The sequence below is a fragment of the Macaca nemestrina genome, chromosome 2, assembly GCF_043159975.1.
Source record: "Macaca nemestrina isolate mMacNem1 chromosome 2, mMacNem.hap1, whole genome shotgun sequence".
NCBI lineage: Eukaryota > Metazoa > Chordata > Mammalia > Primates > Cercopithecidae > Macaca > Macaca nemestrina.
In genome coordinates this window covers 171,604,917-171,621,350 of record NC_092126.1, presented here as the reverse complement: position 1 = coordinate 171,621,350, position 16,434 = coordinate 171,604,917, and the positions used below count along the sequence as shown (strand labels likewise).

General features: G+C 40.3%; 1 protein-coding gene across 5 annotated transcripts in view; it reads left to right on the top strand.

The window, feature by feature from the left end:
• Window positions 1-16,434, top strand: part of LOC105470405 (transmembrane serine protease 7) — a 41,409-nt gene extending 24,975 nt beyond the window's left edge. For 3 of the 5 annotated variants that reach the window (XM_071092434.1, XM_071092431.1, XM_071092435.1), the window contains 6 exons: window positions 2,286-2,396; window positions 9,417-9,533; window positions 10,450-10,621; window positions 12,076-12,344; window positions 13,943-14,079; window positions 16,083-16,417. In XM_071092434.1, the coding sequence (XP_070948535.1) occupies window positions 2,286-2,396; window positions 9,417-9,533; window positions 10,450-10,621; window positions 12,076-12,344; window positions 13,943-14,079; window positions 16,083-16,253 (977 nt within the window). In that variant the 3' untranslated portion in view covers window positions 16,254-16,417. Of the gene's footprint in view, window positions 1-2,285; window positions 2,397-9,416; window positions 9,534-10,449; window positions 10,622-12,075; window positions 12,345-13,942; window positions 14,080-16,082 lie in introns of all 5 variants that reach the window. The other 2 variants (XM_011722382.3, XM_071092432.1) reach the window with 2 other exon arrangements.

Here is a 16,434-nt window from a genome sequence, read left to right as displayed (position 1 = left end):
CTCTATACACCTTGGGGCTATGGTAACACTGGGGTGCATGATACTACCACAGGGAGTAAAGATCTGTGGCTAATAATTTAATTCACCACAACCAAACACTGAAATTGTAGTTGAGGGCACAGATTCTCCATCTAGAGAGAAGCTCAGAATTTGCAGAGAAGTGCTCTTTTAGCTTGCTCCTTTATGAAGCCCAGCTCCCATCTGTTGTTTGTAAATAAAGAGAACGGGTTTTGTGTGTTGTGTGTGTTTCTTTTCTTTTCTTTTTTTTTTCTTTGAGACAAGGTCTCGCTTTGTCACTCAGGCTAGAGTGAATGGCACAATCACAGCTCATGCAGCCTTGACTTCTTGGACTCAAGTGATCCTCCCACCTCAGCCTCCTGAGTAGCTGGGACTACAGGTGTGCACCACCACATCTCACTAATTTTTAAAAGATTTTACTAGAGACAGTGTCTCACTTTGCTGCCCAGGCTGGTGTCAAACTCCTGGCCTCAAGCATTCCGACCACCTCAGCCTCCCATAGTGTTGAGATTACAGGCATGAGCCACTGCAGCCAGCCTCATGAAAGAAAAAGTTTTATTGTTATTTTTCTAACCTGTACAATTTGTACTGACATCACATTGGTGGTGACTAATGTGTAGGGTAACTGACATTCTTATTTAGGGTGAAGAATCTCAGACTTAATTTTTCATGACTATTTGCACCTCATTCTTGAATCTATCTCTAGTTTCAGGGAGCAATGTGGGAAGGACAATTCACTGGACTATGTGACACCATTGGCAGCATTTTCTCCTGAAGGTCCAGAGTGTTTAAATCAAATACAGTTACAATGATATTGCTATTTAATCTTTTTCATATCCTTGGAAAAATATAGTTAATATGCTATATCTAACTGTGAAAAATTATATGAATGAAAAATAACTTGTGACTATATACTTTATTTATTTATTTTGTAGAGACAAGGTATTGCTTTGCCATCCAGGCTGGAGAGCAGCGGTGTGATCATAGCTCACTGCAGCCTCGAACTCCTGGGCTCAAGGGATCCTCCCCCCTCAGCCTCCTGAGTAGCTGGGAATACAGGCACACACCACCAACCCCACTTTGTTTTACTTTTCATACAGATGGGGTCTCACTGTGTTGCCCAAGTCAGTCTAAAACTCCTGACCTCAAGCACTTCTCCCACCTTGGCTTCCCAAAGAGATGGGATTACAGGCACAAGCGACCATGCCTAGTTTATGCCTTATTTTTTTAATTGACAACACAAAACACAAAATTTGTCTTAGCTTATGGTTCATTGATTATTTAAATCTACAGTGTTCTATTTCTTAAGAAAATAAATGCTGATCATTATATAATGACTGGCTTTTTTTACATTATTATTTTTTGTGCTGATTCTCCAAACAGAAATGATTATTGTGAATTTGTAATAAAGACTGTTTTTTGATAATCATTATTCCTCATTGTGCCATTTTTTGGAGCTATTCTCTAAGAGTCCATGAGGTATGCTCAGCGACCTAATGAACAATTTTAGGGCAGCAATATCCTCCTACCTGCCCTCACAAGAGATAGCTCTGAAAAAACAGGTGCAGATAGCAAAACTTTCAACTTTTCACAAAACCAGAAATGTCTAAGCAATCATGCTTTCTAAATTTGCTTGCTTGTACTTGTTGCTGGTCTAAAGGCAATTCATGAAAGTATTCCAAAGAGGAAAAACATGATAGATTTACATGAACATTTCCTAATTCAGGAAATGGATCTCATCAGACAAAATAGTTCCAAAGAGACCACAGGGCCACATAAACCCGAAGTCTGTTATCCTTTAAGATCTCACATTCATTAATTCATTCAACAAACCTTTAGTAAACAACTACTATTTGCTCAGGGGCTTGAGGTACGGAGATGAAGAAGACAAAAATCTCCAATCTTAGGACACTCCTATTTTGCTTCGGAAGGTAGATGAATTTGATTTAGATCACAGCTTATGATTTTTATTTTCCTTAAAATAAATTACTATGATGCATTTAATTGTAACTAAATAAACAAGCCACCAGAGTTTAACGCATTTATACAAAAGCAAAAATCAGATCTGAAAAACAAGTGGTAGAAATTACACCAAAGTTTGAACACCTACTTTTCCTCATGGAAGTGTCAGCTTTGAGGAAAATACACTTTTTGTTTTATTTAGGTCATCTGAATGATTTGTACCTTGAGACTGGCACTGCTGATCATCAGAGAACCCGGCTGGTATCTCAGGCTCATGAACTTTCTGTTTTTATTTTTTATTCTAGTGAGTTCTCAACCTGCCTGCAATACCAGCTCCTTCAGGCAGCATGGCCCTCTCATCTGTGATGGCTTCAGGGACTGTGAGAATGGCCGCGATGAGCAAAACTGCACTCAAAGTGAGGGAGGGTCCTCTGTGCCCTGCTGTTCCTCCTATGAAACTCTTCTAAATCAGGACAAAAATACCTCTGAGGGGTCAGGGGTTAGGGCAATCAACTTGTCCCAGTTTCTCTGGAACTTTTCCAGTTTTAGCACTGAAAGCCCTTGTCTTGGGAACCCCTTTAGTCCCAAGGGGACAAACAGGGACAGTTGGTCACTCTAAATGGGGTGGAATGTGTGTGTATGTGTGTGTGTGTTCATGTGTGAATACTGGCAGATTTTTTTTTCAATTTTTAAAAATTTTAGTGTTAAAAACACTTTTTTTTCCTTTTTAAAAAAATTATGATACTTTAATTCTAGAGTACATGTGCACAATGTGCAGGTTTGTTACATAGGTATACATGTGCCATGTTGGTTTGCTGTACTCATCAACTCATCATTTACACTAGGTATTTCTCCTAATGCTATCCCTCCCCCAGGCAGGCCCCGGTGTGTGATGTTCCCTGCCCTGTGTCCATGTGTTCTCATTGTTCAGTTCCCACCTATGAGTGAGAACATGAGGTGTTTGGTTTTTTGTCCTTGTGTTAGTTTGCTGAGAATGATGGTTTCCAGTTTCATCCATGTCCCTGCAAAGGACAGGAACTCATCCTTTTTTGTGGCTGCATAGTATTCCATGGTGTATATGTGCCACATTTTCTTAATCCAGTCTCTCATTCATGAACATTTGGGTTGGTTCCAAGTGTTTGCTATTGTGAATAGTGCCACAATAAACATACGTGTGCGTGTGTCTTTATAGTAGCATGATTTATAATCCTTTGGGTATATACCTAGTAATGGGATTGCTGGGTCAAATGGTATTTCTAGTTCTAGATCCTGGAGGAATCGCCACACCATCTTCCACAATGGTTGAAGTAATTTACACTCCTACCAACAGCGTAAAAGCGTTCCTATTTCTCCACATCCTCTCCAGCACCTGTTGTTTCCTGACGTTTTAATGATCACCATTCTAACTGGCGTGAGATGGTATCTCACTGTGGCTTTGATTTGCATTTCTCTGATGGCCAGTGATGATGAGCATTTTTTCATGTGTCTGTTGGCTGCATGTCTGTTCATATCCTCTGCCCACTTTTTTGATGGGATTGTTTCTTTTTTCTTGTAAATTTGTTTGAGTTCTTTGTAGATTCTGGAGATTAGCCCTTTGTCAGATGGGTAGATTGCAAACATTTTCTCCCATTCCGTAGGTTGCCCATTCATTCTGATGGTAGTTTCTTTAGCCATGCTGAAGCCCTTTAGTTTAATTGCATTCCATTCCTCCTTGAAGAGGTCCTTCTCATCCATTGTAAGTTGGATTCCTAGGTATTTTATTCTCTTTGTAGCAATTATGAATGGGAGTTCTCCCATGATTTGGCTCTCTGTCTGTTCTTGTTGTATAGGAATGCTTGTGATTTTTGCACATTGATTTTTTATCCTGAGACTTTGCTGAAGTTGCTTAGCAGCTTAAGGAGATTTTGGGCTGAGACGATGGGGTTTTCTAAATATACAATGATGTCATCTGCAGACAGGGACAATTTGACTTCCTCTTTTCCTAATTGAATACCCTTTATTTCTTTCTCTTGCCTGATTGCCGTGGCCAGAACTTCCAACACTATTTTGGATAGGAGTGGTGAGAGAGCACATTCTTGTCTTGTGCTGGTTTTCAAAGGGAATGCTTCCAGTTTTTGCCCATTCAGTATGGTATTGACTGTGGGTTTGTCATAAATAGCTCTTATTATTTTGAGATACGTTCCATCAATACCTAGTTTATTGAGAGTTTTTAGCATGAAGGGCTGTTGAATTTTTTCAAAGGCCTTTTCTGCATCTATTGAGATAATCATGCGGTTTTTGTTGTTGATTCTGTTTATATGCTGGATTACGTTTATTGATTTGCGTATGTTGAACCAGCCTTGTTTCCCAAGGAGGAAACCAACTTGATCGTGGTGGATAAGCTTTTTGATGTACTGCTGGATTTGGTTTGCCAGTATTTTATTGAGGATTTTCACATCGATGTTCATCAGGGATATTGGTCTAAAATTCTCCTTTTTGTTGTGTCTCTGCCAGGCTTTGGTATCAGGATAATGTTGGCCTCATAAAATGAGTTAGGGAGGATTCCCTCTTTTTCTATTGATTGGAATAGTTTCAGAAGAAATGGTACCAGCTCCTCTTTGTGCCTCTGGTAGAATTTGGCTGTGAATCCATCTGGTCCTGGATTTTTTTTGGTTGGTAGGCTATTAATTATTGCCTCAATTTCAGAACCTGTTATTGGTCTAGTCAGAGATTCAAATTCTTCTTGGTTTAGTCTTGGGAGAGTGTATGTGTCCAGGAATTTATCCATTTCTTCTAGATTTTCTAGCTTATTTGCTTAGAGGTGTTTATAGTATTCTCTGATGGTAGTTTGTATTTCTGTGGGATCGGTGGTGATAGCCCCTTTATCATTTTTTATTGAGTCTATTTGATTCTTCTCTTTTCTTCTTTATTAGTCTCGCTAGTAGTCTATCAATTTTGTTGATCATTTCAAAAAACCAGCTCCCAGATTCATTGATTTTTTTTAAGGGTTTTTTGTGTCTCTATCTCTTTCAGTTCTGCTCTGATCTTAGTTATTTCTTGCCTTCTGCTAGCTTTTGAATGTGTTTGCTCTTGCTTCTCTAGTTCTTTTCATTGTGATGTTAGGGTGTCAATTTTAGATCTTTCCAGCTTTCTCTTGTGGGCATTTAGTGCAATAAATTTCCCTCTACACACTGCTTTAAATGTGTCCCAGAGATTCTGGTATGTTGTGTCTTTGTTCTCATTGGTTTCAAAAAACATCTTTATTTCTGCCTTCATTTCATTATTTACCCAGTAGTCATTCAGGAGCAGGTTGTTCAGTTTCTGTGAAGTTGTGTGGTTTTGAAGTAGTTTTTAAATCCTGAGTTCTAATTTGATTGCACTGTGGTCTGAGAGACAGTTTGTTGTGATTTATGTTCTTTTACATTTGCTTAGGAGTGCTTTACTTCCAATTATGTGGTCAATTTTAGAATAAGTGTGATGTGGTGCTGATAAGAATGTATATTCTGTTGATTTGGGGTGGAGAGTTCCGTAGATGTCTGTGAGGTTCGCTTGGTGCAGAGCTGAGTTCAAGTCCTGCATATCCTTGTTAACTTTATGTCTTGTTGATCTGTCTAATATTGACAGTGGGGTGTTAAAGTCTCCCATTATTATTGTGTGGGAATCTAAGTCTCTTTGTAGGTCTCTAAAGTCTTGCTTTAAGAATCTGGGTGCTCCTGTATTGGGTGTATATATATTTAGGATAGTTAGCTCTTCTTGTTGAATTGATTCCTTTACCATTATGTAACGGCCTTCTTTATCTCTTTTGGTCTTGTTGGTTTAATATCTGATTTATCAGAGACTAGGATTGCAACCCCTCCTTTTTTTTTTTTTTGCTTTCCATTTGCTTGGTAGATCTTCCTCCAACCTTTTATTTTGAGCCTATGTGTGTCTCTACACATGAGATGGGTCTCCTGATTACAGCACATTGATGGTCTTGACTCTTCTTTTTTATTATTATTATTATACCCTAAGTTCTAGGGTACATGTGCACAACGTGCAGGTTTGTTACATATGTATACATGTGCCATGTTGGGGTGCGGCACCCGTTAACTCGTAATTCTTTATCCAATTTGCCAGTCTTTGTCTTTTAATTGGGGTTTTAGCCCATTTACATTTAAGGTTAATCTTGTTATGTGTGAATTTGATCCTGTCATTATGATGTTAGTTGGGTTTTTTTGCCCATTAATTGATGCAATTTCTTCATAGCATCGATGGTCTTTACAATTTGGCATATTTTTGCAGTGGCTGGTACCAGTTGTTCCTTTCCATGTTTCCTGCTTCCTTCAGGAGCTCTTGTAAGGCAGGCCTGGTGGTGACAAAATATCTCAGCATTTTGCTTGTCTGTAAAGGATTTTATTTCTCCTTCACTTATGAAACTTGGTTTGGCTGGATATGAAATTCTGGGTTGGAAATTCTTTTCTTTAAGAATGTTGAATATTGGCCTCCACTCTCTTCTGGCTTGTAGGGTTTTTGCTGAGAGATCCACTGTTAGTTTGATGGGCTTCCCTTTGTGGGTAACCTGACCTTTCTCTCTGGTTGCCCTTAACATTTTTTCAACCTTGGTGAATCTGACAATTATGTGTCTTGGGGTTGCTTTTCTCGAGGAGTATCTTTGTGATGTGCTCTGTATTTCCTGAATTTGAATGTTGGCCTGCCTTGCTAGGTTGGGGAAGTTCTCATGGATAATATCCTGAAGAGTGTTTTCCAACTTGGTTCCATTCTCCCCATCACTTTCAGGTACACCAATCAAATGCAGATTTGATCTTTTCACGTAGTCCCAAATTTCTTGGAGGCTTTGTTCGTTTCTTTTTACTCTTTTTTCTCTAAACTTTTTTTCTCACTTTATTTCATTCATTCGATCTTCAATCACCAATACCCTTTCTTCCACTTGATTGAATCAGCTACTGAAGCTTGTGCATGTGTTGTGTAGTTCTCGTGCCATGGTTTTCAGCTCCATCAGGTCATTTAATGTCTTCTCTACACTGTTTATTCTAATTAGTCATTCGTCTAACCTTTTTTCAAAGCTTTTAGCTTCCTTCCGATGGGTTTGAACATGCTACTTTAGCTCAGTGAAGTTTGTTATTACTGACCTGTTGAAGCCTACTTTTGTCAATTTGTCAAAGTAATTCTCTGTCCAGCTTTGTTCCGTTGCTGTTGAGGAGCTGTGATCCTTTGGAGGAGAAGAGGCACTCTGGTTTTTAGAATTTTCAGCTTTTCGGCTCTGGTTTCTCCCCATCTTTGTCATTTTATCTACCTTGTGTCTTTGATGTTGGTGACTTACAGATGGGGTTTTGGTGTAGATGTCCCTTTTGTTGATGTTGATGCTGTTCCTTTCTGTTTGTTAGTTTTGCTTCTAACAGTCAGGTCCCTCAGCTGCAGGTCTGTTGGAGATTGCTGGAGGTCCACTCCAGACCCTGTTTGCCTGGGTATCACCAGCGGAGGCTGCAGAACAGCAAATATTGCAGAGCAGCAAATAGTGCTGCCTGATCCTTCCTCTGGAAGCTTCGTCCCAGAGGGGCACCCACCTGTGTGAGGTGTCTGTCAGCCCCTACTGGGAGGTGTCTCCCAGTTAGGCTACACAGGGGTCAGGGACCCACTTGAGGAGGCAGTCTGTCCATTCTTAGAGCTCAAATGCCATGATGGGAACACCACTGCTCTCTTTAGGGCTGTCAGCCACTAACGTTTAAGTCTTCAGAAGGCGTCTGCTGCCTTTTGTTCAGCTTTGCCCTGCCCACAGAGGTGGAGTCTTAGGGGCAGTAGGCCTTGCTGAGCTGCAGTGGGCTCCGCCCAATTCAAGCTTCCCAGGCTGCTTTGTTTACCTACTCAAGCTTCAGCAATGTTGGACGCCCCTCCCCCATCCAGGCTGCTGCCTCTCAGTTGGATCTCAGGCTGCTGCGCTAGCAGTGAACAAGACTCCGTGGGCGTGGGACCCGCCAAGCCAGGCATATGTGCCACATTTTCTTAATCCCATCTATCATTCATGGACGTTGGGGTTGGTTCCAAGTCTTTGCTATTGTGAATAGTGCCACAATAAACATACATGTGCATGTGTCTTTATAGTAGCATGATTTATAATCCTTTGGGTATATACCCAGTAATGGGATTGCTGGGTCAAATGGTATTTCTAGTTCTAGATCCCTGAGGAATAGCCATACCATCTTCCACAATGGTTGAACTGATTTGCACTCCCACCAACAGTGTAAAAGCATTCCTATTTCTCCACATCCTCTCCAACATCTGTTGTTTCCTGACTTTTTCTCTTTTTTTGAGACAGAGTTTTGCTCTGTTGCCCAGGCTGGAGTGCAGTGGTGCGGTCTCGGCTCACTGCAAGCTCCCCCTCTGGGTTCAAGCAATTCCCCTGCCTCAGCCTCCTGAGTAGCTGGGATTACAGGTGCACTCCACCACGCCCAGCTAATTTTTTTGTATTTTTAGTAGAGATGGGGTTTCACCATGTTCCTGACCTCAGGCAATCCACCCCCTCGGCCTCCCAAAGTGCTGGGATTACAGGCGTAAGCCACCACCCTCAGCCTTTTCCTGACTTTTTAATGATCGCCATTCTAACTGGCGTGAGATGGTATCTCATTGTGGTTTTGATTTGCATTTTTCTGATGACCAGTGATGATGAGCATTTTTTCATGTGTCTATTGGCTGCATAAACGTCTTCTTTTGAGAAGTGTCTGTTCATATCCTTTGCCCACTTTTTGATGGGGTTCTTTGTTTTTTTCTTGTAAATTTGTTTGAGTTCTTTGTAGATTCTGGAAATCAGCCCTTTGTCAGATGGGTAGATTGCAAACATTTTCTCCAATTCCATAGGTTGCCTGTTCACTCTGATGACAGTTTCTTTTGTAATACTGGCAGATTCTTATTGCTTACTTGCTTTTAATGATACTCAGGATTGTAGGATACAGAGGACCTGATGTAGAGGAACTTGCCAAATACTGGAATGGAACACTTTCCACTCTCACCCTTACAGAAACAAACCTCCAGGGTTGTGAACAAATGTGTTGTAATTCATAAGTCTGTCCATTTTGCCTCCTACTGATATAAAATAACTGAGCATGGCTGTGATTTTTGCTCCAAAGTTTTCTTGGAGAATAAGAGAAGGTAATAGCAAAGAGGCTGCAGCCTGAAACCACTGATATGTCACACTTCTTCACACTCACCTGCTGTGGGAGAAAGAAGAGGTGGTTTGATTGATTCTCAACAAAGCCTGCCAGCCTTCAAATGGCTTTTCTTAAGTGAAGACACAGATCACTCTGAGGTTGCTCCACTTCTTTCTGCCATTTATCCCAGAGCAGTAAACACCAATCCTGTGATTAAATCATTTTTTATGGGGTTTGGAGTTATTCATTCAAATCTCATTCACTCAAATTTGTTTCTGGCTAAGGAAAGCTGTTTCTTCTTTTGTCCATTTTTAGGTATTCCATGCAACAACAGAACTTTTAAGTGTGGCAATGATATTTGCTTTAGGAAACAAAATGCAAAATGTGATGGGACAGTGGATTGTCCAGATGGAAGTGATGAAGAAGGCTGCAGTGAGTAGAAATTCATTCCTTTGGATTCCTGTATTCCATCTTCAGTTTACCTGTTTTTTATATTTTCATTCCCTTCTTGGTTTATTTCACTTGATCGAGGTTGCCATAGCCAAAATAAGAATAGTAACTATTGACAAACTGAGTCTGAAATTGTTTCTCAGAAATAAAAACTCTGGAATGGATTCTGTCGTCTTGATAACAGCATTAATGAATTAAATTTTTATAATGAGAACTTTTACTTTCTAATAACTTTAATCAAAGGAGAAGATCTTAAATAAAAAACCCTGTGAGAAAATAAATAGAAACTGGAATGCAGTGGATGACTTGTTAATAATGCCTTATGTTATGAACAATATCAAGTGCTGTTTCTTTCTTTATGTTTGACCCAATAACTAATCTCCCACATGCTCCTATTAGTCATGTGGCCACTAATTGGCCATGTGGCAACATGTAAATTATACATCTTTACCAATACTAGTTACACTGGCAAACAATTGCTCTGATAACTAGTTTTCCTAGTAGGTTTCCATTTGTTCAGGTCTTATAAATCTTTTCCCGAATACTTGCTGTCACATCAGCACAACTTCAAGGAAATTCTCAATTCATTTCCATTCCTCTTTACCTGACAATCTAAGACCATAGGCAGCTGTTTATGTCAGTTCAGCTGTTACAACAGGTCCCCCTCCTCCCGTCATCTGCATTGTGGTATAGAGACTGTGTCAGGGCATGCTTCAGGAAGGAGGGGGTGGTTTGTTCGTACTGGTTTTGGACAGACTCATATGTTCTCTGTCCTCTAGATAAGGAGATTTCAAATTGCTACCTAGTGAGTCAGTTCCCAGACAGCGTTAAAACTGGCTTAATTTCTAGTTTTTCTTCCAAGTCTACCTTTAAATTACATGCCCTTTCTCTACTAAAGCCTGCAGCAGAAGTTCCTCCACCCTTCACCGCATTATCGGAGGCACAGACACCCTAGAGGGAGGTTGGCCGTGGCAGGTCAGCCTTCACTTTGTTGGATCTGCCTACTGTGGTGCCTCGGTCATCTCCAGGGAGTGGCTTCTTTCTGCAGCCCACTGTTTTCATGGAAACAGGTAGGATATCACAGTCTTTACTCTCAAGTGGCACTCTGTGGCCACAGACAACATATCTGCCCTCAAATTGTGGGAAGCAGATCCCCGTTGGGGACATTCAATCAATTCAATTGAGCTTTCGTTTTTTGGATCCCACTGTGTGACAAACATTTTTTTAAGGTATTATTGGTATAAAAGAGAATACAAAGAAAACATCGAAAACGTATAGGCTTTTCCTAAGGCTGAGAAAATAAGACAGGGCTTTTAACTCAAAGGGAGCAAACTTAAGAGAATGTGTGGAGAATGTGGAGAAAAATGGGCACTGGAGAGTGACTGGAGAATGGAGATCCCCATTTAATATAGGAGGGGGATCCTGGAGAGCCTCATTAGGATTGGCTTTGGAAGGGCTTTGTCTTTACCAATGGGATTATTATGGGATAGATGCTCTTCCAGCTAAGGGTAAGAGGACATCTTAGAAAATAACCTCACTTAAAATGTAAACTTACTATTAGAATCTACTGAATCTTAGGTTTAAAAAAATCATTCACTTTTCATTCTTTTTTTTTTTTTTTTTTGAGTATTTCAATGAAGTTATACAGTTTGGATATTTGTTTCTCCTGGAAATTATAGGATTTGTATTAATTATTAAGATAGCTTCACAACTGTTTGATTATTAGTCTCTAATGCTGTGAAACTGCTCCAAATAATGTGTTAACCCTAATATTTCTTTAGGTGTCCATTGCCACTCATGAGACATCAGCTAAGCAGATTGTGACCAAAATGTTGGGGCTTCCTTACTTTTTTCACTCCCACCTTTTACCCCACTGTTATGCTGATGGAGATGGAAGCTTCACATGAGATTACAAGTCCTTCTGTGACTCGTGCAAGGTCACGGAGGTCAAGATTGGGATTCTTGAAGGACTGATGGGAATGGCAGTTGGTGACCCTATGAATGGGCATTGTTGAGCAGTAACAGTGGTGATCATTAAGACTTCCGGTAGTTTGCCAGAAGGAATTTCACTAAATTCCTGCTTATAACACTTTGATTTCTAATCTATCTTGGTATTCACATCATTTGAATTTGGTAGTAGGGTTCTCCATCAAATGCCATTGTCAGCATGAATAGGAAGAATGTGACAAATTAATTCTAGTTACCAACATTCTTGACCTGTGTGTGGTTCATGAAATACCAGTGGCAAGAAAATGTCCAGGCATTTGCTTAGGACATTGTTGAGTGAATTTTCTATAACTCGCCACTCCGAATACAGCTTACTTCATTTCTGACTTTATGAGGGAGACAAAGGAGGCTCACAGTTATGCTTTCTGCCATAGTCCCTGGACAGAGCCAGTGGCTATAATAAGGCCCTGGAAGTCAGGCCCTTCTTTTTCAGCCCTCAACTCTTTAGAGTGCTTGTTTGTAAACTATATGTGGTTCTTTAAGTTGCTAACTTCATGTTTCATTACTGTTCTATCAGGCTGTCAGATCCCACACCATGGACCGCACACTTTGGGATGTATGTTCAAGGGAATGCCAAGTTTGTCTCCCCGGTGAGAAGAATTGTGGTCCACGAGTACTATAACAGTCAGACTTTCGATTATGATATTGCTTTGCTACAGCTCAGTATTGCTTGGCCTGAGACCCTGAAACAGCTCATTCAGCCAATATGCATTCCTCCCGCTGGCCAGAGAGTTCGCAGTGGGGAGAAGTGCTGGGTAACTGGCTGGGGGCGAAGACACGAAGCAGGTATGAATGTATATGAATGAATGGTCATGCCCTTCCACTGCAAAGGATGATAAGGTGTCTATGTAGTGCTTTAGGGTTCACAGAGAGGGTTCGTGTATATCATCTCCTTTGAACCTCCTGACAACTTTGGAAGGTTGGATTGGAGAAGGGTATTGTTATTCCTTTTTAATGATGCTATCCACCTGCTTTAAAAGAAGCAGGGCTCACCTCATAAAGAGGGAGAGGACTGTGTATGAGCAAGGCCGGATTTTTTAACTAGATAGTCATGGGCCCTTTTCAAACTCTGAAGGGTATGCTACGTTATTCACTAGAGAAGGAGCAATTCCTCCCTTTTCATTCAAAGAAATGATTCATTTATAAAGGAGAGAAGGACACACATGCACATCCCACTATGTCAACTCATAGGCAACAGTCTGGAAGACTATGTGGTATGTCCTGCGCCTATGTAATTGGCTAAGGGATGAGAGTGAGGGCTGAACTTCAGACTGTCCTTAGTTTCCAGACCAAAAATTCAGGCCTGGAGGTTATACCAGCCTGGATTCGGTCCACCCAGAGGAGATACCTTTTTGCAATTCCTCTGACAGGAGAGGACATCTTTTCAATATGCATAAAGATCAGGCTGTATAGTAGGGAAGTCCCTACATCTACCCTGCCAAGGTTTTTCATGGTCCAGGATTCAAGGTGAGATTCTGAAGATATAGTGAGGGGAAGAATCCAATGCTTTGTGAATGTATCCCCAAACCCTAGTGCTAATATTTTCCCTTGGTCTTTCAATCACCTCACATTCTTCTGTCGTCCTTTTCAAGGGTTTAGGACACATACAGCATCTGTAATTCCTGAACCTTGCCCTGCAGCCTCATTCTGACACTCTAAAGTGTGGGCAGTTCCTCAAAGGCAGCTTCTCACTGCTTTCATTTAGTTATTGAAGTAGTAATACCACCAGCTTGGGTCCACCAAGTCTCAGGGTCCCAAGGAGGGAAGGCAGCTGACTGTGTGAACACTTGTAACTTTGATAGGTTACTGTGCTCAGTGCTTTGATTACATTATCATATATCACAGGAGGAAAGCATCTGCCCAACCAACTTATCATGAGATGTTTTCTTTATAAGTCTGAGTATGTGTGTGTGTGCTTATTTTTCTGAATCATCTAGCCAGGTGGGTTCAAAAGGAAGTGGAAGGGCTATATGCAAACTATTAGGTTTTTATGGTTCGTCAGAGACTCTCATATATCAGCTATGCTGCTCCATTTAAAGAGCTCTCTTGAATAGTAGTTATTAATAACAACTGTTGCTGACTCATCATTCTACTGAAAACAGGAGGGAAATGGTGAGGAATATGGCACATTTGTTCAAGTAATTGAGTCAGACCTTGGGTATGAATCTTGAGTTACCTGCTAGCTGTGTGTCACTGGGCAAGCCCTTTAATCTCCTAACCCTCCATTTCTTCATCAGCAAAATGAGGATAATAGTAGAATGTACCTCAAAGAATTGCTGCTATGAGGGTAAAATGAGATAATGTGTGTTAACTTTTCAAATGAAGCCGTGAATACATGTAGCCATTACCACTAACACCATTTCTACTTCCAATGTGTTTTGCAGATAATAAAGGCTCCCTTGTTCTGCAGCAAGCAGAGGTAGAGCTCATTGATCAAACCCTCTGTGTTTCCACCTACGGGATCATCACTTCTCGGATGCTCTGTGCAGGCGTAATGTCAGGCAAGAGAGATGCCTGCAAAGTAAGTCATTGATCCTTTCCCTTGCCTAACATGTTGTGCTTTCCATAAATGCTTTCTCACTTAATCTACATAACACTGGGAAATAACCAGGGCAGGTATTTCCCTTAATTCACCTGAGCTGCTCAGATATTATTTATCATCCAATTGCCTAAGATCATGGAGAGATATTGAAATAATTGATTCTATAGAACTCAGTTTTCTATAATGTGCTCCATGTATTTTCCTTCAATATTTAGAGGATGAGGTCAGCATTCATCATTCTGCCATAATTTTCTTATAACCAATTTATTTCCTATTTCCTTAGCAGCTGTCATTTAATTTCTAAAATTTGCAGGATTTTATGTACTCATTCCTTTGAAGCATATGCTGGGGGAAAAAGGAGAGGAATGGAGAGGTGACAAAGAGTACTAATTTGTAGTTCGCTGGGTAGGCCCCTGGCAGTGGTAAAGTTGGAGGTCACCTTTGGGGTGACATTTCTGAGTCTGAGATTCCAATCTATGCAGTTACCTACATGATCGCAAAAGAGTAAACAGATGATTTAGAGCAAGCTTGTCCAACCCATGGCCCACAGGCCATATGCAGCCCAGGACAGCTTTGAATGCAGCCCAACACAAATTCATAAACTTTCTGAAAACATTATAAGATTTTTTTTGCAATTTTTTTTTAGTTCATTAGCTATCATTAGTGTTCGTATATTTTATGTGTGGCCCAAGACAATTCTTCTTCTTCCAATGTGGCTCAGGGAAACCAAAAGACTGGACACTCCTGATTTAGAGGGTGAGTAGGACAGTGGGAGCTGTTCTTTCATCTTTCCACAATCTTAGCGATGATGCCACAAAAACTCATCCTATAATAATGACTTCTGTCTTCTGAGCTCCTATTTTGTGGCAAGCACCATGCTAGGTTCTTTACATAAATTTATTCTAATCATTCTTTTTCCTCATTTTATAGAAGAGGAAACTGGGCACAGAGAGGGTAAGTAAATTGCCCAAGGTCATACAGCTAGTAAGTGTAAATGTCTGAGCTGGGATTTGAACACTTGCCTCTCTAATGCTAAGGGTACTCTATTTTGGGTGCTTCCCATAGCTAGTCAGTTACACAGCCCTGTTCCACATAGCCACGGGTGTTTACTTAAACTTAGTAGAGTTGATGTGGTGACAATTAAAATAAAGACCCCCGTCTCCCTACTAGTTGGAATTTTGCTAATCAGGTATAAGATCATAATTTGGATACATGGGCAAATTTGTTGCCTCTGAGTAACCTGCAAGATTATCTACCCTCTAAAATAGGAAAATAAAACCTAGATATTATAATTTAAAGGATTAATACTGTGGAAATGATGTTTATACTTTGAATTGTTTAAGCCTTTGCTTAGAGGAATTGAGATATCAGAAAGGACTCTCAAGTGAGACTGATTTGTTTGTGATAATTGTGGACCAGTAGTTGTTAGCGTTTTTTCACTGGACTTGGCTAACTAAACAGGATCTCTTCTCCATGGGGCTATGAGCTAATCACTGAAGTTGCATGGCCCAGAGATAGAAGTCAACCTTCCAAGATAACCATGCCTCATAAGGTTGTTGTGAGGATTAAATGTCTTTAAACAATTCTTACCACATAGCTAGCACTAAATAAATGTTAGCCCTTACCACTACTACTACTACTATTACCACCACCACCACCACGATCACCACTAGTATTATTGAGGTTTATTATTTGTTTAGGGCTATGTGAGAGTCGTTTTCTCCAGTAAGAATCTTCTAATGTTATTCTTAGCCTAAAGAATCATGTTTTGTCTCATGAATGCAGCTGTTTGATTATAGGAAGAACAATTATAAAATGATAGAAGTTTCACATTACTTTTTGACACTTCCCAAATTACACAGTGATTAGCCAAGCAAAAACATGTCATAAGAGGACTCTTGAACACAGTCCATTAGATACAATAAAGATGAAACTGATGATCAGGGGACCAATTTACTTTATACTTATTTTTTTGTGTGTAGGGAGATTCAGGTGGACCTTTATCTTGTCGAAGAAAAAGTGATGGAAAATGGATTTTGACTGGCATTGTTAGCTGGGGACATGGATGTGGACGACCAAACTTTCCTGGTGTTTACACAAGAGTGTCAAACTTTGTTCCCTGGATTCATAAATATGTCCCTTCTCTTTTGTAATTGTACCAGTTGTATTTTTACTGTGATTTATGTTAAAAAATAGTTTAAAATGATGCAATAATTGGCTGGGTGAGGTGGCTCACGCCTGTAATCCCAGCACTTTGGGAGACCAAGGCGGACAGATCACGACGTCAGGAGAGAGAGACCATCCTGGCTAACATGGTGAAACCCTGTCTCTACT